At 43.3% G+C, this 27,716-nt stretch overlaps 1 protein-coding gene across 3 annotated transcripts in view; it reads left to right on the top strand.

Annotated features, from left to right (window-relative positions):
* The window catches only part of COLEC11 (collectin subfamily member 11), a 107,068-nt gene that overhangs the window by 57,405 nt on the left and 21,947 nt on the right, over positions 1 to 27,716 (top strand). For all 3 annotated transcript variants that reach the window (XM_082252383.1, XM_082252382.1, XM_082252381.1), the window contains exon 2: positions 25,818 to 25,973. In XM_082252383.1, coding sequence (XP_082108509.1) covers positions 25,844 to 25,973 — 130 coding nt within the window. In that variant the 5' untranslated portion in view covers positions 25,818 to 25,843. The remainder of the gene's footprint in view (positions 1 to 25,817; positions 25,974 to 27,716) is intronic.

The raw sequence follows: 27,716 nt of genomic DNA, 5'->3' as shown, positions 1-27,716 counted from the left end.
GTGCCATGCCTGTACCATGACTTCAAAGTCACGCAATTTTTTACTGCGTTTTTTGACGCGAAACAATACCTATTACATTTTTCTTTTTGCGCCCCCCCAAAAATTTTGAGCACCAGCCGCCACTGCTTTGGGGAGTATATAGTTTATTGAATAAAACCACATACAGTAAACGCATAGACCAATATTTCATACAGGCATCAATGCGTAACATATAAAAAGCATGATGGCAAGATAATACCAGCATTGCATACAAAATGTCATATATATATATATATATATATATATATATATATATATATATACATATACACAGTGCCTTGAGAAAGTATTCGGCCCCCTTGAACTTTGCAATCAATCATGAAGTGGAACAACATTTATTGGATATTTCAAACTTTGTTAACAAATAAAGAACTGAAAAATTGGGTGTGCAAAATTATTCAGCCCCTTTACTTTCAGTGCAGCAAACTCTCTCCAGAAGTTCAGTGAGGATCTCTGAATGATCCAATGTTGACCTAAATAACTAATGATGATAAATAGAATCCACCTGTGTGTAATCAAGTCTCCGTATTAGGCTTGGTTTCCACTAGTGCGACTTGCTGTGCAACTTGACACATGTCAAGTCGCACAGCAAGTCAAAAGCCATTGATTTCTATCTGGCCCGTTTCCACTGCCGCGACTTGAGTTGCGGCGACTTCAAAAGTAGTTTGTGCACTACTTTTGAGCCGTCTTCAGTGCGACTTCCCTCTATAATGAGGGACAAGTCTCACTGAAAGCCGCAAACAACTTTAGCTACGAAGTCGCGCTAGAAGTAGCACGACTTCGTAGCTGCGGTAGTGGAAACCGAGCAACTGCACTGTGATAGTCTCAGAGGTCAGTTTAAAGCGCAGAGAGCATCATGAAGAACAAGGAACACACCAGGCAGGTCCAAGATACTGTTGTGGAGAAGTTTAAAGCCGGATTTGGATACAAAAAGATTTCCCAAGCTTTAAACATCCCAAAGAGCACTGTGCAAGCAATAATATTGAAATGGAAGGAGTATCAGACCACTGCAATTCTACGAAGACCTGGCCGCCCCTCTAAACTTTCAGCTCATACAAGGAGAAGACTGATCAGAGATGCAGCCAATAGGCCCATGATCACTCTGGATGAACTGCAGAGATCTACAGCTGAGGTGGGAGACTCTGTCCATAGGACAACGATCAGTCGTATACTGCACAAATCTGGCCTTTATGGAAGAGTGGCAAGAAGAAAGCCATTTCTTAAAGATATCCATAAAAAGTGTAGTTTAGAGTTTGCCACAAGCCACTTGGGAGACACACCAAACATGTGGAAGAAGGTGCTCTGGTCAAATGAAACCAAAATTGAATTTTTTGGCAGCAATACATGTTTGGCATAAAAGCAACACAGCTCATCACCCTGAACACACCATCCCCACTGTCAAACATGGTGGTGGCAGCATCATGGTTTGGGCCTGCTTTTCTTCAGCAGGGACAGGGAAGATGGTTAAAATTAATGGGAAGATGGATGGAGCCAAATACAGGACCATTCTGGAAGAAAACCTGATGGAGTCTGCAAAAGACCGGAGACTGGGATGGAGATTTGTCTTCGAATAAGACAATGATCCAAAACAGAAAGCAAAATCTACAATGGAATTGTTCACAAATAAACATATCCAGGTGTTAGAATGGCCAAGTCAAAGTCCAGACCTGAATCCAATCGAGAATCTGTGGAAAAAACTGAAAACTGCTGTTCACAAACGCTCTCCATCCAACCTCACTGAGCTCGAGCTGTTTTGCAAGGGGGAATGGGCAAAAATTTCAGTCTCTCGATGTGCAAAACTGATAGAGACATACCCCAAGCGACTTACAGCTGTAATCACAGCAAAAGGTGGCGCTACAAAGTATTAACTGAATAATTTTCACGCCCAATTTTTCAGTTTTTTATTTGTTAAAAAAGTTTGAAATATCCAATAAATTTTGTTCCACTTCATGATTGTGTCCCACTTGTTGTTGATTCTTCACAAAAAATTACAGTTTTATATCTTTATGTTTGAAGCCTGAAATGTGGCAAAAGGTTGCAAAATTCAAGGGGGCTGAATACTTTTGCAAGGCACTGTGTATATGTATATATGTATATATATATATATATATATATATATATATATAGTGTTTTGAACTCAACGCATTTCGTGAGTCGGGTGCTCACTCATCAGGAGTAACTGTACATGAGCCTGTCCATAAAATAAATATACATACACAGGTATCAGTATTGACATGATTAAATAACATTGTGCTGACCAATAAATGCGGATACTCAATTAAATATATAACCCAAGTGGGGAGGTCCACACTTACATATGGTTAGGCCAGACTGACGGGTGTGACGCTTCCATGAGGTGGAGGCACCAGAGTCCGACGCGGGAGCTGGAGAGGCCAGGATATGCAGCAGCCAAATGGGGGCTAGGAGAGAACAAGTGTGAAGATTGTGTTGTCATTAATTGGCTTCCATGAAGCTGGCTGAATTAAAATGTGTGTGTATATATATATATATATATCGAAATATTGTTTTATATACTGTATCACTTTAGTGATAACAGAAAGGAATATAATTGTATGTATGTATATAGCAGCACAAGCATATCGCTCCTTGAGGGGGATGGGCCTGGTGGGAGTGCCTGTCTGGGACCATTTTTCCAGCTTTGGGACCCCCCCCCGGATCCCCGGGAACCTCGTGGTGCCACAGTTTTCTTGTAGCCTGGTTAGTTACTGATCAGCGGCCATGTTTGCGTAGCCTCGGCTTCCATTTTCTTATAGTTTCCCATTGAAAAGAGCAGCGGCCATGTTTTTGGAGCTCAGATTGGCAGTGATTCGGCAATGGGAAGTCCTCGGTCTCTAGTGCTGATAGCCAGACATGTCTTTTACTAATTGCCACACGCCATGCAGAAGCTTACTGTGAACTGTCCAGTGGTGGAGAGTGCCTGGGACTCCCTCTCCCTCTTGCTGCTATACAGCGATAGTGCTGTGCTGGGCCTTGTGGTGTGGACAGCACGGTGGGGTGTTCCTTACAGTGTGTTTTTACACTTGTGGTGCAGATTTCCCTCTCCATTCATGGGTTCACTGAAACATATTTCACCACTCTGAGGCTGCCGGGCCCTCCGGGGCCCCACAACTGGCTGCACTGACGGCGGTCTTGGTGTCTAAAGTAGATTTTTTCCTGGCAAAACAAGCTACTTTAAAGCATCCCCCGCCTTCACCTGCTTCCTCTGTCTCTTCAGATCCAGGGTCTGAATCGGCCATCGCGGATGCCAGTTACCCATCGGGGTCTGCGTCCATGCACCCCGCCACAGACAGGGACCTTCCTTTTCTGCTCACAAATGTCCTTTTCATTCCTCAGAATCTCAGGAAAAGGCATCAAAACCCTTCAGGGCATCCAATGGGGGTTCTAAGAAGTCTTGGTCGAGCAAACCAAGAGCGGGGTCTGCCAGGCCTGCGGACAAAAACTCCTTCACATGAAGGGGCGCCCTTACACGTATCAGGGGTTGGGGGTTGTCCTCACTGTTTTCCGGACCCATGGACCTTCCTAACTCAGGACAAGTGGGTCCACAAAGTCGTTTGATCTGGCTACAAGAGCGAGTTTCAATCATACCCGCCGGCAAGGTTCTTTCCTTCCGACCTGCACTTATCCCCAGATTGCTATAGGATCTCTATGGGGCAGTGCAAGACTTGTTATCATCAACTAGTGATTGTCCCGGTTCCGATGTCGGAACGCTTTTAAGGTTTCTATTCAAACCTGTCTACGGTTCCCAGGAAGGAGGGCAAGGTGCGTCCAGTTCTGGACCTCAAGGCGCTGAACTGCTTTGAGCAGGTACAGAAGTTTTGAATGGAGTCCATTCACACGGTGGTAGCATCCCTACATTAGGGAGACTTTCTCACATCCATCAACATCAAGGACGCTTACCTTCACATGCCCATTTGTATCGCCCATCAGCGCTTCCTCCGCTTTGCCGTGGGCGAGGAGCATTATCAATTTGTGGCATTACCCCTTGGTCTCACCTCCGCTCCTCGCGTCTTCACAAAAGTCTCACTTCCACTCCTTGGGTCTTTACAAAAGTGAATGAATATATAAACAGAGCTAAATCCTCTTACTTGATGTCACTATGCCCAAATAATAATGATATGCATCATCCAATAAGTATCTGTACAAAAAATGACTGTGCAATAAATATATATTAACTTCAAAATGATTATTAAGAAAAGTGCTTCTGATAGTGCTAACAACCAAAGTCAATTAGTACTTAACTATGTGCAGTATAACAAGTGCAAAAAATGCCAATATATAAAGTGCAATGTGTGCCAACGAATAACACCGATGTTGTGCTAAAATTCAATAACATAAAAATATTTTAGCTGTTTGGATTATGGATCAAAAATAAGTGCAAATTACCAATGTGCAAAGTGCAATGTGTAGCAACAAATGTCACCAATAAGGTGCTTACATAATATAGCATTAGAGTTCTTAAGTGGTTTTAAATGGTAGTCCGTAACAATAAAAACTTAGTCCAGTGCAAAAAAATAAAAATAGTGCAAGAAAAAATTGTGAGTCCTTTTATATGAAGGCTGAATCAGCTGGATCAAGTAGTTGTGCATGCACATTAACAATGGTGGTGTCACCCTCCACTTCACCGCCAACAAAGGATCACTTTAAAAAGAGGGGGGTAGGGGGTGGCACTGTCTGGTAATCAAAGAAAGTATTATATTATGACTAGCTACATATAACAAATATAAAAATATATAATAAAACCAATGTGCAAATCCTAATAAGGTAACCTGTGCATCAAAGTGACAAGTGCATGTACTTCACCGTGTAAGTGACGGGTACTGTATACATAAAATTATAATATCAGAAATAAATATGTGTGCACTACGTGAAATAATGGTATAGTCAATAGGTATTCACAGACAACTGTGAGTGCAGCCGTGCATAACGTGTTCCACCTGTATAAAGTGACGTATGCTAAAATAAATACTATCAATGATAATCCAGTAAGTATATATAAAACTTGATACAAAAAAATTAATACACATAAATATATTAAGTGCAGCTGTGCTTAAAGTGGTTCAAATAGCCCCCAATAATTAAAGTGACAAGTGCAAAATGATGCTGGGTGATAAAAGATACAACAGGTGACGTAACAAATAAGTGTACCAAATAAGGGGGGGCAAATGGTGACTATAAAGTGACAAATGCTAAAACACCCAGATACTGTGTCCGATATCAAAAATATAATAATCAATGAGTCTCTCTCCAGCAAAACAGTGATGGGTGATGGGTGTTCGTCCTAAAGGAAGTGTTGGCAAATTTCTTTGTGCGTCCCGTACACACTAGTGGATAACCCTGTGGTGAGTGGTGAGGTGCACAGTGACCCCTATGATAGGTAGCGCACTCACCAGAGATACCCACCCCACGCAGGGGTATAAGGTGGGTATGTAAAGATGTAGGATTGGTAGATCCTCTCTCCTTGTCCAGGTCCTGGGGGGGACCACTGGAAAGGTCCCTGGTGGTCCAAGGGTTAAAGGATACCGGCTGTGTGCTGTATGGGTCTGGTGGGGTTTCAAGGGTATCCACTCCGGGGGTCTGCAGTATATATAGAGCAAGGGATCAGATAGTAGAGAGGCACATAGTGTAAAACTGTAGGTACAGTGCTTTATTTAAATATGCAGGGTAAAAGGTACTCACAAACATAGGTGATATACAGGCAGTGAATCTGAGCTTCCTGAGTGCTGTACGATCCAAGCCTCGATGTGGAAACCGGAAGTGATGCGACACGCTGTACCGGTTTCGTATTGGATACGTCCTCAAAGGCTGCTGAGGACGTATCCAATACGAAACCGGTATCTGGGTGTTTATATGCCGGACTCTGCCTGTGAGACCCTTATGCTATATGGTCTGAGGGTCCACGTTGTCCGGTAAGTGGAATTACCTAGAGGAGAGGAGTGAATCACCATATCATCGCACCATTGCAGCATGCATTTGATTTCCAGCACTTGAGCACCTTTCTGGGTTGTTTCTTCATCAAACAACTTTCACTGGCTACTTGCTGAATATTGCATTTTGGGACTATCACTTTGGACTATTTATTATACATTTTTTATTACATGTTTATTTATGATTTTCTACCTATTTATGAATTTGTAACGCTCCTGCGTTTTATGTATAATGTGGATTTACAGCTGCAGAAATATTCCACTTCAGTAGTCATGTAGAGAAACGCTGAGACACCAATCCCAACTCCCAAGACTCATCATGTGTGGATAGTCTCAATTCAGCAAGTAGATACACACACTCAATAAGATGTTCCTAGAGTGACTTATATGTATAGTAATATAGTGATGATAGGCTGAAGAGACAGGTTGGGTAGAGATGGTAGATGACAGACACTTGAAAGGAATGTTCTTGAAAGTAAGATAGTAGCAGATGGGATGCAGATAGGTTTAGCAATCATGTATGGTAGCAGATGATAGAGTAGCAGGTGAACATACAGGATAGACCAACCCAGTGCAAGAGCAGATGGTATTAGGCTCAAGAGCTAGCAATCTTAGTTAATGCAGATGTAGTAATAGTCCTTAGTATGCAGAGCTAGATAGTGTAAGCTTTAGTATGAAGGTTATAGAGGTTTCCCCTGTGGGGTACTTATCAGTAGTAGCAATGTAGTAGAGGAGAGGTTCGGCAAGAGCGGATGATCCGGTAGCGGGATACAGGGATCAGCAGCGTGGTTCCGATAGCGAGGTATGCTTGCAAGCATGAGAGCTTCAAGGCAGATTATGCGGCGTTGAACGAACATGTGAGTGAGACCGCCGGAGGTTGAAATAGCCGCTCCAGCGGCGCTCAGTGATGACAGCATCGGTCTTAAAGGTGTATGCGCACCTTACCAAAAGAGAATGGTGGGGCGCATACACTTAGGAAAAGTGGAATTAGGGTACCAAAGGTACCAGAACATTACAGTACCCCCCCCTTAAGGCCAGCTCCTGAAGGCCTCTGGAGCTGGTTTGTCTGGGTACTTCGCATGAAAGTTGTGGATTAATCTAGGGGCATGTATGTCAGAGGTGTTTAGCCAGGTGTCGTCTTGGGGCCCATAGTTCTTCCATCGAACTAATTATTGAAGTTTTCTTCTGTGGATACGAGAATCCAGAATCTCTTTTATCTGATATTCTTCTCCACCTTCAACTTGTACAGGAGGAGGAAGTGGGATAGTAGGCCTTATTCCTTGGTCAGGAACATGGGGCTTCAGTAGCGACACATGGAAAATGGGATGTATTTTGAGGTCTATTGGCAATGTAAGCTGTACTGCAGCTTTTCCAATAAGTTTCTTGATTGGGAAAGGTCCCAAGAAGAGAGGTCCAAGCTTTTTGCTAGGGATTTTCAGTCTTAAATTTTTTGTTGAGAGCCAAACGAGGTCCCCAATAGCATACTGAGGAGAAGGTCTTCTGCGAAGATCATAGTACTTCTTTTGTTGACTATGAGCGTGTGCAATGGTAGTATTAAGCAAACCCAGAGAGTCCTTTATTTGGGTAAGATAGTCTGAGGCTACTGGGTTATTTGAAGGAAGGATGCGTGGTGGAAGAATAGAGGGATGAAACCCATAGTTCAATAGAACGGACTCTGCTTGGTCGTACTGTGGGTTGCGTTGTTGTAGGCAAATTCTGCCAGAGGGAGAAGATCCACCCAATCATCCTGTTGGTAAGAAGTGTAACAACGTAAATATTGCTCGATGCATTGGTTGACTCTTTCAGTCTGTCCGTTGGTCTGCGGATGGTAAGGAGAAGTGAGCTTCCGCTCAATTCGTAGTATGTGACATAGTTCTTGCCAGAACTTGGAAATAAATTGTGATCCACGGTCAGACAGAAGAGTTTTTGGGATACCATGTAACTTAAAGACATGTTTCATCAGGAGTTCTGCCGTTTGTTTGGACGAAGGTAGTCTGCGAATAGCAATGAAATGTGCCATCTTTGTCAGATGGTCCACTGACACCAAGATGGTATTAAATCCTTTGGAAGGAGGTAGTTCTACTATAAAGTCCAAGGACACAACTTCCCATGGAGTTTGGGGTATTGGTAGACTGCATAGTAGACCGGATGGTCTCGTAGTGTCAATTTTGGACCTGGCACAGACATTGCATGAAGAGACGAATTTTTGTATAGATGTTTTCATGTCAGGCCACCAGAATTGTCTGGTAATCAGATTAAGAGTCTTTGTCATACCCATATGTCCTGCCATAGGCACATCATGCGATAATTCCAAGATCTTGGTGCGCATGGTAGGTGGTATGTAAAGTTTGTCGTTGTAGTAGAGGAAGCCTTCTGCATCGGTATTTAGTTGTGGTGGGGGTGAATCCAAACTTATACCATGCAAAACCTCTTCCTTCAAAGAACGGACAACTCCAATAATACGCTTGTGAGGTATTATAGGAACGGAAGGGATTTCGAAGTAGTTTTCTTCAGTTAGTCGTGATAGTGCATCCGCCTTTTTGTTCTTATCTGCAGGTGTGTAGGTCACTAGGAAGTTAAACCTTAGAAAGAATAGTGACCATCGTACCTGTCGGTGAGAGAGATTTTTGTTAGTCTGAAGATATTAAAGATTTTTATGGTCCGTGTATATAAGTATTGGTAATCGGGTGCCTTCGAGTAGATGTCGCCAATTCTCCAGAGCCAATTTTATAGCAAGCAGTTCCTTTTCACCCACGGGGTAATTTACCTCTGGACTGCTTAAGGATTTAGAAAAGAAGGATGGAGTGGTGAAGTGTTAGTTGGTCGTTGGGAGAGTATTGCTCCTACTGCCATGTTTGACGCATCTACTTCCAGAATGTATTGGAGGGATGGGTCTGGATGGCGTAGTATGGGAGCAGAAGTAAACCTTGTCTTTAACAGGTGAAAAGCTTTATTTGCTTCATCTGACCATTTGAATGGTCTCTTAATGCTAGTGAGCTGTGTGAGGGGTCTCACAATGGCAGAGAAGTTCCTGCTGAATTTCCTGTAGAAATTAGAAAATCCAAGGAATCGCTGTAGCGCCTTGCGGGTGGTTGGTGTAGGCCAATCCTGAATGCAGGATATCTTACTTATGTCCATCTTGATTCCTGTTTTGGATATGATGTAGCCTAGAAACAGTACCTCTTCTTTATGAAACAAGCATTTTTTCAGTTTCACGTATAGGTTGTGTGCAAGCAATCTCGATAATACTAGTATTACATGTCTTATGTGTTCAGACAAGGATCGTGAATATATAAGTATATCGTCCAGATATACCAAGACACAGACATCTAGTAAGTCTCTGAAAATATCGTTTATAAATTGTTGAAAGGCTGCAGGGGCGTTGCATAGCCCGAATGGCATTACAAGATATTCGAACAATCCGTATCTGGTTCTGAATGCAGTCTTCCACTCGTGTCCATCACAGATTCGAATGAGATTGTATGCCCCTTTCAGGTCCAATTTTGAAAAATAGGTAGCTCCACGCACCTGCTCAATGAGTTCAGGGATAAGCGGTAGAGGATAGCGATCTTTTATTGTAATAGCATTCAATTGCCTATAGTCGATGATAGGCCTGAGACTTGAGTCCTTATTGCGGACAAAAAAGAGTCCTGCTGCTGTGGAAGAAGTGGAAGGTCTAATAAAACCTTTTTTCAAATTCTCATCCAAATATTCTTTGAGATGGGAAAGTTCATCCTGTGAAAGAGGATAAACATGACAGAACGGCAATTTGCTATTTGGGAGTAGATCAATACTACAATCATAGTCTTGATGGGGAGGTAGTGCTTGAGCATTTTTCTCAAGAAAAACCTCAGAGAGATCCTGATAACATAGTGGTGCAATCTCATCTGTCACCACAGACAGGATCTTCCCGGAAGACGGGAGGTTACACGTACCCTCGCAATAGCAAGAGAGGAAGGCCAGGGTCCGTTCCTTCCAATCTATGGTTGGTTGATGTGTGTGTAACCAGGGAAGTCCCAAAACAATGGGAAAGTGGGGTGAAGGTATTAGATCGAAGGTAGTGGTCTCCATATGAGACCCGTTAGTAGTGACTAGGAGTGCCTGTGTCTGATCAGTGATCGGACCAGAGGATAAAGGAACACCGTTAATAAGACTCACTGAGACAGGTTTAGGTTTAGAAATAATAGGGACTTTATTTAAAGCAGCAAAACGTATGTCAATATAATTTCCACAAGATCCTGTGTCAATCATGGCCTTAGTAGTAATCCTGTTCTGGTCCCACTGTAATGTTAAGCAAACAAAAAGGTAAGGGTTAGTAATTGAAGTTGTCAATCCCCCTAGGAGGACATGTGAACACTCGCCCTTCTTTTTGTAGACTAGGGGACAGACGTTTATCTTGTGATCCGGGGATGCACAGTACAAGCAGAGATTACCAGATCGTCTTCTGGCTCTTTCCATAGTTGATAGAGGTGGGCGTATGGTTCCTACCTCCATAGGAGTGGGGTCATCGGCCGAAATCCGAGAAGAACTGGATAATGGCATTCCCATTTTTTCAGCCTTTCTTTCTCGTAGTCTTCTATCTATGGTGATACTGAGTTGTATCAATGCATCCAGGGTTTTTGGCAGATCCGCTCGGGCGAGCTCGTCTTTAACGGCCTCTGATAGGCCAAGCCTAAATTGAGTTTTCAGAGATGCATCATTCCATTCTGAATCAAGGGTCCATCTCTTGAATTCTGCGACAAAGTCTTCCACAGGTCTCCTACCTTGTTTCAAGGACCTTAATTGAAGATCGGCAGTACTCTGCCTATTGGGATCATCATATAGGCTAGTAAGTTCTGCTAGAAATAAGGTATAGGATTTGAGAAGCTGATCGTTTTTCTCAAAAAGAGAGTCTGCCCAGGCCCAAGGATCGCCTGTTAGGTAAGAAATAATAGTACAAACCTTAATGTGATCAGTAAGGTAGGTACGGGGTTTTAGCAAGAAAAGTAACTCACATGCGTTTTTAAATTCGCGAAATTTTTTGCGATCGCCTGTAAATACCAAAGGAGGATTTATTTTGGGTTCAGGGGACTGAGCAGTGGTAAGTTGTGTCAGTCTGGTTACCTGCTGCGTCAGAGCCTGATTTTCTTCTCTTAATTCAGCAAGTGCGTGTATTAACGCAGTTACTTGCTGTTTTAATTGTGTCACCTGAGTGGTTATTTCTGCTGAATCCATTTGAGGTTCGTTCAATCTGTAACGCTCCTGCGTTTTATGTATAATGTGGATTTACAGCTGCAGAAATATTCCACTTCAGTAGTCATGTAGAGAAACGCTGAGACACCAATCCCAACTCCCAAGACTCATCATGTGTGGATAGTCTCAATTCAGCAAGTAGATACACACACTCAATAAGATGTTCCTAGAGTGACTTATATGTATAGTAATATAGTGATGATAGGCTGAAGAGACAGGTTGGGTAGAGATGGTAGATGACAGACACTTGAAAGGAATGTTCTTGAAAGTAAGATAGTAGCAGATGGGATGCAGATAGGTTTAGCAATCATGTATGGTAGCAGATGATAGAGTAGCAGGTGAACATACAGGATAGACCAACCCAGTGCAAGAGCAGATGGTATTAGGCTCAAGAGCTAGCAATCTTAGTTAATGCAGATGTAGTAATAGTCCTTAGTATGCAGAGCTAGATAGTGTAAGCTTTAGTATGAAGGTTATAGAGGTTTCCCCTGTGGGGTACTTATCAGTAGTAGCAATGTAGTAGAGGAGAGGTTCGGCAAGAGCGGATGATCCGGTAGCGGGATACAGGGATCAGCAGCGTGGTTCCGATAGCGAGGTATGCTTGCAAGCATGAGAGCTTCAAGGCAGATTATGCGGCGTTGAACGAACATGTGAGTGAGACCGCCGGAGGTTGAAATAGCCGCTCCAGCGGCGCTCAGTGATGACAGCATCGGTCTTAAAGGTGTATGCGCACCTTACCAAAAGAGAATGGTGGGGCGCATACACTTAGGAAAAGTGGAATTAGGGTACCAAAGGTACCAGAACATTACAGAATTTCACTTATTTATTCACATTATTAGGTGTTGAATTGCACTATTAGAGTATGTATATGTTTTGAGAATTCATATTTATACTTGATTAATTTTATATATATATATATATATACACACATTTTTTTACCATAATTAACAATATTTTTTGCATCATCGGCACGTTGAGCACTTTAGAAGTTTATTACACCAAATCTGCGCTGTTTTTCTTTCGCACTATCATTTATCAAAATCATTTTGATTTTATGCACAGCAGCACTTTTGGATACACTTCACGTATCACCATAGCGCAGCATTAATTATTTCTTTACCATATATCACATCCAATACGCCCTTAGCGCGGAGTCTTTCAACTTAAAGGATCACTTTAGGCTTTAGGGTCTCCTCTCAGAGCTCCGGGGGATGGATGGATAGATATCCTTATGCTTCACCTATTTGCACTCGTAGGGAGAAAAATGAAGAGGGCTCCTCATAGTGCCGTATGTTTAAAAACATTCCATCTTTATTAAAAAAGGTTTCTTCAAAGATAAAGATTCCATGCATATACAATAAAAATATATATATAAAAAGAAGAAAAAGCTGGTGCCCTTGCTGAACTCCCGTACGGACCCAGTACCTTGCGGTAGTCCGTTAAGTCTATCGCGGGAGCCGCGCTGTTCCCGGAAGTAGGGTGGTTGGCGTGCGGTTCACAGTGGGGCCCAGAACGAGGCAGCGTGCATTGCATCTTGATGCGTTTCGTCAATGGAATGACATCATCGGAAGCTGCACGCACACTGCGTCTGCCTCACTTTATAGGGAAGGAAGCATCCGCTCGTAAGTACTCCGCCCCCCCCCCATATTACATGTTCTATTTCCGGATACACCTCACGGTGTCATTTAATTATGGGAGCTTGGGGTTATATTCTATTGGCGGAAGAATTCATATGCTCAAAGTACCCAAACTCAAAAAGAAAAAATCAAAAAGAAAAACCACCTAAGCGCTCACTATAACATAGCATCAGGCCTGTGCAAAAAAATATACGTGCAACTGCCATGCTATTATGGGACAGTCACTAATTATGTTAAATTCATATGTTTTCATTGCCCCTTGGTGGCGATATAGACCCACCTATTATGGGTTGTATAATATTGATATAAGTATACTGAATCAATATATATCTATAAGTGACATAAATATGTCTGTTCACAAACTAGGAAATGCATCAAATTCCAGGGATCACCCAAATAAAAATTGTGAAAAGATGTGAAAAAATGTGTATATAATAATATGAAATTTATTTTATTTTTACGGAATTCCATGTGGAGGACGTTTTCCTTAGAACGAATAAATATATATACATACATGTGTAAATTATATATGGATAAATATAATTTAAAAAACTACATTACAAAAATATACAAATTTTGTGTCATTAACTATAAATACTGTTTATGAAATGTATAGTAATAGGCAAGGGTGTGTATTGTACCTAGATAACTTCAAAACTTATATCATAACTTGTTATATTTTGAGGTGAGTTTCCTATTTCTCAAGTAATCTTAAAAAATCATGAAAAAATCATTACAAATATTGAGAATTTTTTTAAAAATTAAATCATAAAAAAAGGAAGGAAAAAAGGACCCGATTGTATTTTACTTTTTCTTAATTATGCTGGAATTACAAATGGGATTCAACCAGAGGGTCCCATGGTTATTATTTGAGATTTTATATATTTATAATCGATCAACGTGAGGTGTATCCGTTTACAATGTTTTGGTCAAAGATTAATTACAGTACAGGTATGTATAAAACATCAACAAATAGAAATTAAAAATTGGTAATGAAACAGTTGAGATCTACATCTATGTTCATTCCCTGGGGTTGCAAAGTTCCTAACTCATAGGTCCAGTACGTCTCATTTTAGATACAGCCTTGCGCATGTCCCTACCTCGCCAGTTTTATCGATTCCACTGAATATGAGTAATCTTGGGTCTCTATTATGATATTGTCTAAAATGTTGAGAGATGCTATGTTTTTTTAAACCTTTTCTTATATTGTTGAGATGTTCACCTATTCTTTCTGTCAATTTCCGTGTAGTGCGGCCTACATATTGCAGGCCACATGGACAGGATAGGAGGTAGGTGACATGTGTGCTGGAACATGTAATCAGTTTTTTTAATAGTATACTCCTTAGAACTGGTATGAGATTTGAATTTCACTTGTTTTCTAATCCTATTTTTCACTGTTTGGCAGGCTTTACACCTGCCGCAGGAGAAAAAAACCTTGGTGGTCCAGGAAAGAAACCATAGTTTTTGGAGGGTCTGGGACATTGTGCACTAGTTTGTCCCTAAAATTAGGGACTCTCCGGTACACAAATTGAGGTCTAGGGGGTAGGATGTTTTTCAATGTTTTATCCCGTAAGAGGATAGGCCAATACTGCTTGATGGTATTTTCTAGTTCCTTATAATTTCTGTGGTAGTGCGTGAAAAAGGCTAGATCTTGATTGGTGTTGTTTTTGACCTTATCCTTTAATAATACTGATCTATTCAATGTTCCAATTTGATCTTTAAGGTCTTTTAATTGTTTTTGATCATAGCCTTTATCTTAAATCTGTCGATTAGCACATCCGCTTGGAAACTATAATCACTGTCATCTTTACAGTTGCGCCGCATTCTCATTAATTGCCCTTTGGGGATCCCCTTGATCCACCTTGGGTGGTGGCAACTATGAGTGGGTATGTACCCATTGCGGTCCGTGGATTTAAAATATGTTTTAGTATAAAGTTTTTGTTCTTTTTGGTATATTGTTAAATCTAAAAAATTGACCTCTTGTTTACTGTAAGTGCCTGTGAACCCAATCTTATAGTTATTGATTGTGATATCCTGCATGAACTTCTTTAGGCTCTCCTCTGTTCCTTTCCATACCAGGAATATATCATCTATATATCTCTTGTAGATCATTAGATCTTCAATGTTCTTTCCATATATTTCCTCCTCCTCCCATTTGCTGAGAAAAATATTGGCTATGCTCGGAGCGTACTTTGCCCCCATTGCTACACCCCTATGTTGTCGGTAATAATGCCGTTGTGCCAGAAGTAATTACTACCCATTGCTAGGTCTAGCATTTCTCCTATAAGTAGTTGTTGTTCCTTCTTAAGATTGTTTTTTTTTTCTCTTAAGGCCCATAGTGTTGCTCTAAGTGCATCATCTTGGCCAATGTTTGTGTACAATGATTCAACATCAATTGTTGCCATAATGATGTCATCCTTACATTTCAAGTTGTCCAATAGGTTAATCAATTGCTTGCTATCCCTAAGGTATGCAGGTAGGACTGGGCCAGGGGTTGTAGGTGGTGGTCTAAGTATTCTCCCATCCTGGAAAAGATGGAATTGATTCCACTTATGATGGGCCTTCCTAGTGGATCTAATGTTTTTTTGTGGACCTTGGGGACTTGATAGATGATCGGGAGCCTTGGGCTATCAGAGATAAGATAAGTGTATTCCTTTTTGTTTAATATCCCTTGTTTGTGTGCTTTTTTTAGTAATTGTTTGCATTTTCTTCTGTATTTACTAGTAGGATTCGTTTTAAGTTTCTCGTACGTAGATGTGTCATGTACTAATTGAGTTCTCTCAATTAGGCCTCTTTCTTTAGGACAACTATGCCCCCCCCCTTTATCTGCAGGGCGGATGACTATGTTTTTCCTCCGTTCTAAGTGTTGTATACCCTCCCAAATATCCTTTTTATTTTTACCCTTAGTTTTAGCAATTTTCTTGAGGTCCTGTGCAACCGTGGATCTAAAAGTTCCCAAGAAGTGGTTATTAGGGGGTTTTGGATTGAAAGTAGATTTGTTTTTCAAATGGCTGTGCTGGTATTCTGTAGTGTTTTCCTTCTGGCTCATTTCTTCTTTTTCACTAAAATACTTTTTTATGTTGATTTTCCTCACAAATTTTTGAAGATCTATGTATACTTGCAATTCATTGAATTGTTTGTCTGTTTCATTTGTCACGGTTATTCATTGGCACACATTGCACTTTATATATTGGCATTTTTTGCACTTGTTATACTGCTTCCGTTTGCACAGTTTCACACAAGATCTCTGCAAAATGAGATTCTGGTGAAGTTGAACAAGGATCCTCAGTCTCTGGACAATCTGTTCATGGTTTGGTGGCTTCACTCTCCGACACTTCTTCAGGGAAAATCCTTTCTTGGTCCTTTTTCGGATGGTATCTACCTGGATGGTAGTCACCAGGGATGCCAGCCTATCAGGGTGGGAAGGTGTCCTCGGCATGGATTGTGCTCAAGGGGTCTGGACTCTGGAGGAGTCCAGGCTACCAATCAATGTACTGGAGCTCCGAGCAATCAGGCTTTGCATGGATCATTGGACAGTTTGTCTCCAGGCATGTCTGGTACAGATTCAATCAGACAATTCCACGGCTGTGTCCTATGTCAATCACCAAGGGGGCACGAGAAGTGTTTTGGCGGCTCTGGAAGTAGCTGGCATTCTAAGGTGGGCAGAATGGCTCGTTCCAGCCCTCTCTGCTGTACACATTCCAGGGGTGGAAAATTGGCAGGCGGATTATCTCAGTTGACAGGCGTTGGACCAGGGAGAATGGTCACTTCATCCGGAGGTGTTCAGTCAGTTGTCTCCAGTGGGGGATTCCCGAGGTGGACCTGTTGGCCTCTCGCCTTAACAGGAAAGTTCAGAGGTTTGGGGGACGGTCTCAGGACCCTCTAGACGACGGCAAAGATGCCCTAGTGGCTCCCTGGAGTCATTATCATCTCATACACGCCTTTCCTCCTCTCAAGCTTTTGCTGCGACTCCTACGCAGGATCGAGGCAGAAGGGATTCCAGTTATTATAGTGGCTCCAGCCGGACCTCGCCGGTCTTGGTACGCCGATCTGGTACGGCTGGTCACCGATGTTCCTTGGAGACTCCCTCTCAGGGAAGATCTGTTGTCTCAAGGACCGATCTTCTGACCTGCTTTACAGTCACTGGCTTTGACGGCCTTGCTGTTGAAAGCCAGGTGCTGAATGAGCTTTTAAAAGCTAGAAATTCTACTTCCAGGAAGGTTTACATCATACTTGAAAGAAGTACTTTGTATAGTGTGAGTCTCTTGGGGTTCAGCCTCACTCCTTTTCAGGGACTCGGATCTTGGCTTTCCTCCAGCGAGGGGTCAAGCAACGTTTTGGCCTTGAGTACCATCAAGGGCCAGGTCTCGGCCTTGGTGATTTTTTTCAACGTTCCTTGGCTTCACACTCCTTGGTGTTTACTTTTCTCCAGGGAGTGAGGCACTTGGCTCCCCCGATGCGGTCTCCATTGCCACCGTGGGACCTCAATTTGGTGTTGTTAGTTCTTCAAAATCCTCCCTTTGAAAATATTCAGGAGATTCCCCTGCTTACGTTGTCCCAGAAGGTGGCCTTTTTGGTGGCTGTTACATTGGGCACACAGGGTGTCTGAGCTGGTGGCACTGTCTTGCCATTCACCTTATCTTGTTGTTCATAGGGATAAGGTGGTTCTTTGACCATGTCTATTGTTCCTTCCAATGGTCGTCTTCGATTTTCATCTGAATGAAGAAATTGTGCTGCCTTCCTTGTGTCCTAAGCATAAGCATTCTAAGGAAGTTGCTTTGCATTTCCTGGATGTGGTTCGGGTAATCAGGGTGTTCTTGGCATCTACGGAGTCATTTTGAAAGTCAGACTCACTATTTGTCCTAATGGATGGAAGTCGCAAGGGGCTGGCTGCTTCTGCTGTGACCATTTCCAGATAGATCAGGCAGACTGTGGTTCAGGCTTATTCTATTAAGGGTCGGGTTCTTCCTTTACCTGTCAAGGCGCATTCTACTCTGGCGCTTAGTGCCTCCTGGGCCTTCCTTCATCAGGCGTCAGTGGTGCAAGTTTGCAAAGCGGCCACTTGGTCGTCTGTGCACACATTCACAAAGTTTTATAAAGTGGATGTGTTGGCATCTGCGGATGCTTCTTTTGGCTGCAAAGTTTTGCAGGCTGCTGTTTAGAGGATTTTTCCTCTTTGAGGGTGTTTTTTTTCAGATGAGCTTGACTTCTCACTTGTCCCAGCGAATCAAGGCTTTGTCCCCGAGTGGAGCCCAGTGCCAGAACATGTTCCAGCACTTGGCTCCAGTGGCTTGCCTGCAAGCGTGTATTAGCACGGGCACCAGTAACACCCGCGCTGCAGCTTGTGCAAGGTGTCTGGGATCCTGCACACTGCAAGCATAGCTGTGTATGATAGCTACGTGACAGGCAGCCAGTGGTAAAAGATGCTGGCTGCCTCACACACACACAATGCACTGTAGAGGGACTTGAGGCCTGAACCCGCCTCCTCCCTGGCTGTGGTGTTTTCCTGCACACAGACAGGAGGGGAGGTGGGGAGGAGTCATGTCATGGCTGGATGAATAGGGGTGATGGGGTGGGTAGACCCCTGGGTGGGGAGCCCCCCTCAAGATTTCAACCACATCCACCCCCCAGATTTCACCTGTGCCTCCGCAGGCTGCCCCCCTATGGACTGTGTACCTGGTCACTGCACTGGGAGAGAAGTGACAGCGGCTGTGCTCTCCTCCTTCTGTCATTCCAGCGATCCTCCATATGGCAGGTGACACCAGGTCCATATATTGGACTGTATACTGTATGATTAGCGCACCCTATTTCCTCCAAGAGCTGCTCATCTTCCGGCAGCAGGAAATGTGGAGGGGGGGGGGCAGCTGGTAATCATACAGTGTACAATCTGATCTATATATCCGATATTATGTGCTGCATAGAGGAGCGCTGCTATGACAGGAGGGAGAGAGCACAGCCTGCAACCCCCCCACCCCAGCGATTTCCTGATTTGCCTGTAAGTTTGATGGTAGTGAGAGTGTGGAACTTACAGGTGGGGATTTGTACTGAGATTACAGTGGGGGGGGAGGGGGTAAGAGTCATTTGTACTTGGGTTGCGAGAGGTTTGTAGAAGGGGGGGGAGCTATTTGTGCAGAAAAGGTTAATTTGGAGTGGGGGATTTTTGCTAGAAGGAGGAATGTAGGGGGGGGCGGTTGTTTTAGGAGGGGGTGTTTTTTTTTTTTTGTCACTACACACTAACTGTCCTAACTGCACACTACTCATTGACTGTACTCACTGCATACTACTCACTGACTGTCCTCACTGCACACTACTCCCTAACTGTCCTCTCCGCACACTGCTCACTGTCCTCACTGCACACTGCACACTGACTCTTCTCACCGCACACTGCTCACTGATTGTCCTCACTGCACACTACACACTGACTCTCCTCACCACACACTACTGACTGACTGCCCTCACTGCACACTGCTCACTGACTGCCCTCACTGCACAATGCTCACTGACTGTCCTCACTGCACACTGCTCACTGACTGTCCTCACTGCACACTACTCACTGACTGTCCTCACTGCACACTACTCACTGACTGTCCTCACCGCACACTGCTCACTGACTGTCCTCACTGCACACTACTCACTGACTGTCCTCACTGCATACTGCTCACTGACTGTCCTCATTGCACACAGCTCACTGACTGTCCTCACAGCACACCACCCACTGACTGTCCTCACCGTACACTACTCACTGATTGTCCTCACCGTACACTACTCACTGACTGCCCTCATGGCACACTACTCACTGACTGTCCTCACGGCATATTACTCACTGACTGTCCTCACAGCACATTACTCACTGACTGTCCTCACGGCACACTGCTCACTGACTGTCCTCACCGCACACTGCTCACTGACTGTCCTCACCGTACACTGCTCACTGACTGTCCTCACTGCACACTGCTCACTGACTGTCCTCACCGCACACTGCTCACTGACTGTCCTCACCGTACACTACTCACTGATTGTCCTCACCGTACACTACTCACTGACTGCCCTCATGGCACACTACTCACTGACTGTCCTCACGGCATATTACTCACTGACTGTCCTCACAGCACATTACTCACTGACTGTCCTCACGGCACACTGCTCACTGACTGTCCTCACCGCACACTGCTCACTGACTGTCCTCACCGCACACTGCTCACCGACTGTCCTCACCGCACACACTGCTCACTAACTGTCCTCACCGCACACTGCTCACTGACTGTCCTCACCGCACACTGCTCACTGACTGTCCTCACCGCTTACTACTCATTCACTACTCACTGACTGTCCTCACGGCACACTACTCACTGACTGTCCTCACGGCACACTACTCACTGACTGTCCTCACGGCACACTACTCACTGACTGTCCTCATGGCACACTACTCACTGACTGTACTCACGGCACACTACTCACTGACTGTCCTCACGGCACACTACTCATTGACTGTTGTCACGCTCTCACTACTCACTGACTGTTATCACGGCACACCACTGACTGTTGTCACTGCACAATACTCACTGACTGTCTTCATGACACACCACTCACTGACTGTTCTCACAGCACACCACACACTGACCGTCCTCACCGCACACTACACACTGACCGTTCTCACCGCACACTACACACTGACCGTCCTCACCGCACACTACTCACTGACCGTCCTCACCGCACACTACTCACTGACTGTCCTCACCGCACACTACTCACTGACTGTCCTCAATGCACACAACTCATTGACTGTCCTCACCGCACACTACTCACTGACTGTCCTCACCGCACACTACTCACTGACTGTCCTCACCGCACACTACTCACTGACTGTCCTCACTACTCACTAACTGTCTTACTGCACACTACTCACTGAGTGTCCTCACTGCATACTACTCACTGACTGTCCTCACTGCATAATACTCACTGACTGTGCTCACTGCACATTACTCACTGACTGTCCTTACTACTCACTAGCTGTCTCGCTGCACACTACTCACGGAGTATCCTCACTGCACACTACTCAATGACTGTCCTCACCACACACAACTCACTGACTGTCCTCACCGCACACTACTCACTGACTGTCCTCACCGTACACTACTCACTGACTGTCCTCACTACTACTGAGTGTCCTCACAGCATACTACTCACTGAGTGTCCTCTCTACTCACTAACTGTCTTACTGCACACTACTCACTGAGTGTCCTCACTGCATACTACTCACTGACTGTCCTCACTACTCACTGAGTGTCCTCACAGCATACTACTCACTGACTGTCCTCACTACTCACTAACTGTTTTACTGCACACTACTCACTGAGAGTCCTCACTGCATACTACTCACTGACTGTCCTCATTGCATACTACTCACTGACTGTCCTCACCGCACACTACTCACTGACTGTCCTCACTGCACACTACTCACTGACTGTCCTCACTACTCACTAGCTGTCTCACCGTACACTGCTCACTGACTGTCCTCACCGTGTGTGTGTGTATATGTGTATATATTTATATATATATATATATATATATATATATATATATATATATATATACATATATACATATATATATATATATATATATACACACATCCAAACATATATACACACATGCACGCATGCATGTGTGTTTGAGCTTAGGGTGAAAAACCCTAATACAATAGGCTGCGCACACCTATGCTCTCTCCTCTCCTTTTACGTGTGTTATTTTATTCACCCTTGTGAATATATATATTTTTATTGGTTTGCAATAAACTATATCGAACTTAGTACACTAGAGTGGTCGCGCTGTCTCTCCCCCTTGCCCTGGGAAAATGTGAACCCTGCTGGAGCAGATGAATGTGCAGAGTAATAGGTTGACCAAATGGTTGACACAGAGACATGCTGTTTAAAATCATTAATTCAAAATCATTGGAGTAGAGGCTATTCACCTATCACTTAACAAGTAAACGTTAACACATAAAGGGTGTTCGCTCTGGAAATGCAGTCATGTGCTAGCAAAAATAATTTTTTTCTGTTTCCCAGACATCCCAACCTGCAAAAACTCATTTCAGGTGGGTGGCACTACGCCCCCCCCTCCCCCCACCAATTTAACACAACTAGAGGATGATCAAATGAAATGCAATCAGTACACAGGGGTTTACTTCTTCTGAGAGATATTAAAGGAACACTCTAACCACCATGACCACTTCAGTGATTTGAAGTGGTCATGGTGGTAGGAGTCAAAAACACTGCACATTCTGGGATATATACAATTATGTGCTGGGGCTAGTTGCACCCCTAGCACATGTGACTTACTGCTGGCGGTTAATGCTTTCTGGTACTGCTGGTGGTTACTGCTGGCTGCTACTGCTGTGGGTACTGCTTGCTGATACTGCTGGTGGTTACTGCTGGCTGGTACTGCTGTGGATATTGCTTGTGGTTACTGCTGGCGGGTACTGCTGGCTGGTACTGCTGTGGGTACTGCTGGCGGGAAATGCTGGCAGAGAGTGTGAGGAGCGGTGCTGGAGAAAGTATGCAGAGCCGATGCTTCCTGTATCTCTTGGTCTCCTCACAGGCGGAGTGCATTCAATATCACTCCGCCTGTGACAGGACAGAGCCGGAACTATACAGGAAGCATCCGCTCCGTTCTGACAGCTGACACAAACAGCCAGGATATCAGGCGGCGCTTGCAGGTGTCAGGGAGTTGCAGCCTGCATGCAGGAGACTCCCGCACCTCGCGGGAGACTTGGGATGTCTGGTTTCCCTTGCACATGATTGGGTATTCAAAGTGAACTCATGTTCTTCCTTATTCACTAACATTCACCCTACCAACTAATATATATAAAAGTCTAGACTAAAATCAGTTATATTAATAGCAGCTGTATTAATAGCACAACATGGTTTAAAGTATCAAAGCTAAAAAAACAGTGCTTTGTAAAAACCAGTTAATGAATAAAATAATTATAACTATCATGTGCAAACATAAAATCATATACAAATAAAATCAGTGCGAATGCCAAAAAAAAAAAAAAAAAAAAAAAACAATGCAAATCCAATTCAAATTTAAAACGCAATAATAATGTGCAAATTGTGCAATTCAAATATAAAAGTTCTTTATAGTCGCAGACTGACTCGCACTTAGGGGGAGATTTACTAAAACAGGTGCACTCAAGATCTGGTACAGCTGTACATTGTATCCAATTAGCTTCAATAAAGCTTTGGCAATAAAACCTGGAAGCTGATTGGTTTCTATGCAGAGCTGCACCAGATTTTGCATTCTCCAGCTTTAGTAAATAACCCCCCAAGTGTCCAAACACAATGATTAATCCAGTATATTCATCTGCTGAATAGGTAAACTCATAATTCATTTCACAAAACCAGCTTCCTTTCATAGCACTTAGGTATATCCCCAATGGGATACAACTCCCCAAGAGAAGATGACCAGATAATTGGATAAGATGGCATTGATTTTGCAACTGAAACTCAAATAGCTGTTTCTCCAATCCTGAAATAAATTAGACATCTATGCTGTAACAAAGCATACCAGGCATAAAACTGAAAGTGACAGTACAGTATCTTTTTTTGTTAAAAATATATACAATCCAGAATACAAAAGGGTCTAACTTATAAAAACATTGCATAGTCATTCTTTCAGCAAATCTGCATGCACATTGGGTTCTCTGTGAATTGGGCAAAAACAAATGTTCTTTAGGCAGTTTTCTCCTCTGAATGGATGTTCTTTAAATATGGGCAGCAGTAGAATACCACATTATGGGCACTAGATGGAGCCGAGGAGCGTAGGAAATACCTATGTCTTTGTAAAAAACGATTCAATGTAAACATTTTAGAGAACACTAGATGGGATAAAGAAACAAATGTAACCTGTGGTTTTACATATATTTGCTAATTCCCACAAGTACCTTTTCCTGTAGTTTTCTTCAGTATTCTGTAGTGGTTGGGTCTGTTGGTTAATATTTGGTTTTGTAAATGTATTTCATGCATACAAAGTGGTATTATATAATTTGTGGCTACTGAGGAATATATTTAAATAAAATTGTTTGTGTCTGGAGTTCAGCTTAGCCCTTTTCTCATGAACACACACCTTACGCTACATTAATTGTAAGCAACCATGTTCCATCGTATAAAAAAATGGTGAGACTGCACAACTGTGTTAAAGAGACTTGTACTTTTGGAGTCATTTGTTTTTTTTTTTTTGGCAATGGCGAGTGTTGTAGGCATTCGGGCATACGGTAAAACACATCCTTTGATCATGCATTCTTCATGTCCTGCTTGGTCAAAGGTGTGACAATGACTTGTCTTTCGCCTAAGAATAATAAAAAGCATTATTGCAATGCATGGCAACACACCATACTAGAACTTGACAATTTAATTTGTACTACTGCATTTCAGTGGCACCACAGTGCAATGCACATACTGTATGTTGCAATGTGCTGTGTTGTGTCAGAAAAAAATGGCGCTTGTCCAGTTTCTGGTCTGCTTTGGTGTGTTAATGTGCCACACTTTACCATGTGTTAAAGTGATACTAAACAAAATCCTTAATTTTAAAACAAATGTACATCCACTACTTAAAGAAGAACCTCAGTCCCCTTGGTTGTGGCTCTGGGCCAATCTCAATAATCCAGTGCATGTGCAGATATGCCAAGGAGCTACCCCTGGCCTGCAGGACCTGGCATAGCCCTTCGGCATATTTGCACATGCGCGGAGCTATACTCATGCATGCACATTGAAGGAGGTCCCTAGCTCCTTAACTGCTCCATCCCTAGTAAAGCAGCACAGCACAGCAAGCCCTCCTGCTCAGGTGCCCGATCCCCCCTTTTGAACTGATGGCTATGTGCATACTACAAACACCGTAGTTCATCTGTGGGTGAACAAGAGAGGGTTATTTACAAATACAAGTGCTTAGTATTACAGCAACCTCAGCATAAATGTTGAAATTAGTAGATGTCACAGAGAATCATAAGGTGTTTGAGTTAGAGATATTAAACGAGCATAAACATATGCAATAAGGGCAATCACTGGTGGTGAGCTCAAGGGTCACGGATCCAGAATCCACTCAGTCAGCCTCTTGTGCAAAATCCAAGGGGGTGGAAGATGAGGGATCAGGCCTAGCGCCCAAGTGGGCTCATAGCTAGTGAGATATGGGATGTCATTCCAGACAGCGAGAACTCTTTCAGAAGTTCAGAGTAATGAATTGTATACTGCCACTTTTTAAGAATGAAGATAGAGAGGAAGATCACCTTGAGTAAAGATGAAAAGGAAACAGTAACGAGGGAGAAGAAAAAAAAAAAAAAGGGGGGCGGGGTAAATAAATAAGGAGCCCAACAGAAGTTAAAGCCGGCTAAGCTCAAGGATAAGTGTTACATGCCCAATTCCTGAGAAAAGGCAGGGTTTTAGGAGAGTCAGAGGTAGCTACATTCTTATATACATTGGGACCATGAAGAGCGAACGTAGCCTCAAAGGAATTTTTCTATTTAAACCAGGGTTTTGTGTTACACTTTAACACCTGACAATGCGAGTGTGGTAACTGCAAACGACAACTAAAGTGTGACTGTGCCTTTAAGGTTTTGTTCTTTCTCATCTGTGGGACATATATCAAAAGTATTTTGAAGCATTCATATTTTTAGTCATGACATGCTTTCAATAAGATTATTTATTACGGAACCTCTGTCTGGAGTGAACTCTTAAAGTATATGTGTTTGTCTGTTTAAATTAGACCTAAGCAGCTAAATATATGAGGTAATCCCAGTGCAGCCTCATGGACAGTGTATCTCCTGTTTAAAATACCCTGACAATTGGAGATAACGAAATGAAGAAACGAATGTGCGTTACACATGCAGTTTGGTTCAGATGGAGTTTCCAGTAAAAGCTGTCGATGTGGTGGGCCTAATTCAGTGAATTTGTTTATGCATTCTTCTCCTCAGGAGTCAATGATCTACAAGGCCTCATTATGAAGGCACTTCTGGTTTCTGTGGCGACTCTGATTAACTTGCTGCTCCTGATACTGCTGGGATCTGGCTATTGTCAGCACATGGCGGATGAGTCGTGCTCTGTTCAGATACTTGTGCCGGGTCTAAAAGGTACTTTGTTCAGTTTATTTGCTTTGCTTTGGGAGTTTAGGCAAAAAATTATCAAGCTGCTGATTTGTTACAAGTTCATTGTGTTTTTATTCTACTAAAATAGTCAGATGTTCAAACAGTCAGTTTAGAAGCTTAAAGTGTAAATGTGGGCAAATGTAACAGCCCACCTTAAATTAATTTATTTAAAAAAATAATACTTAAAGCCTAAGTTTGGTTACTTTTTTTTTTAAGTAAGCACCAGAGATGATACTTGTATTCATTGAGAAGTGTCCCTTGTGCTGGTGGCTGCTGTGTTGAAATCTTCCATCCTCTGCCACGTTTCCATACTCCTGCAGCTTTAATCTGGTTCTACGAGAGTTAATACAGCTGCTGGACCTGTTATATACACTCATCAACTATGCTGACTATGCCTGCCCTTTCTGCCCTTCTCCTACATATGTTCCATCAATGAATGGAGGATAGGCGGATGAATGAAAGGTCCGCCATTCATAGAGTGTTGTTTTTTTATTGATGTAAGCTATAATACAGCTTCTATGAATTGAGGAGGAGGTCGGAAATGGTGGGCATAGGCAGCACTCCTTTCTAGTGCCTATGACAGGTCCAGCAGCTGTATCAACCCCTACAATACCAAAAGATTACCGCTGCATTGGTGTGTGGGGGGGGGGGGGGCATACTTCAGAAGATTTCAACCCAAACAGCAGCCACAAGGACAAAGAACACTTCTGTCATGTGTCTGTTGGGGATCAAGCTGGAAAAGAGGCTTCTCTTGAATCTCTTGTCCAACAACCCTGGTAGTGGTGACAGGAGATATGATGATAGAGTGACACAAGGACTGATGAAGCGGGCAGTGCCAACTGTTTGTTGCAGGATACACATGACCATGGATCACTAGACAAGCACCAGAGGCCCAAACACATTGACACTTGATCAGAAGCAGAACAGGAGCAATGGCAGAACACGAGCCAAAAGGTAATCAACTGCTGGACAGCATGGTACAGAAACGTGAGGCAGAGTCAGGATACAAGCCGCGGTCAGTTCACAGCCTGGCAGTGAGGTACGGGAATGTAAGGCAGAAACAGATTCAGGTTACAATCCCAAGTCCCAACAGCTAGGCAGTGATCTAAAAGCAGGTCAAAGGCAAGACAGGTCTTGCATGGGAAGGCAAATGTAGCAGATCAGGACACAAGTGAAGCAGGAACAAGCTGAAGACCACTGAACACTCTGTTCATGTTATTATTATAATTTTAAAGGGGTTATAAAGTTGGAAGGTTTTTTATCTTAATGCTTACCTGAGCTCCCTCTGGATCCAGTGATGTCCACGACTGTCTCAGCTGTCTGGGACTCCCCTCCTCATTGGCTAAGACGCAGCAATGGCATCATTAGCACCAACTGCTGTCAATCAAAGTTAGCTAGCCAATTAGGAGAGAGAGGGGATGGGCTGAACTGCAGCTCTGTGTCTGAATAGACACACAGAGCTGTGATTCGGCTTGGGTGCCCCCATTGCAAGCTGTGGGGGCACTCAAAGGGAGGGAGGGACCAAAAGCAGCCAAGAGGGACCTGAGAAGAGGAGGATCCGGGCTGCTCTGTGCAAAACACACTGCACAGAGCAGGTAAATATAACATGTTTGTTATTTAAAAAAAACAAAAAAAAACAGACTTTACAATCACTTTAAACTGGCCATTTGGCACCAATCCTAGTGCTAAGCAGGCATGCATGCTTACATGCACACTGCTTAGAATGCA

Source organism: Pelophylax lessonae, assembly GCF_965119305.1.
Source record: "Pelophylax lessonae genome assembly, chromosome: 3".
NCBI lineage: Eukaryota > Metazoa > Chordata > Amphibia > Anura > Ranidae > Pelophylax > Pelophylax lessonae.
The sequence above is the reverse complement of the archived record's forward strand: the minus strand, read 5'-3'. Positions and strand labels throughout refer to the sequence as shown.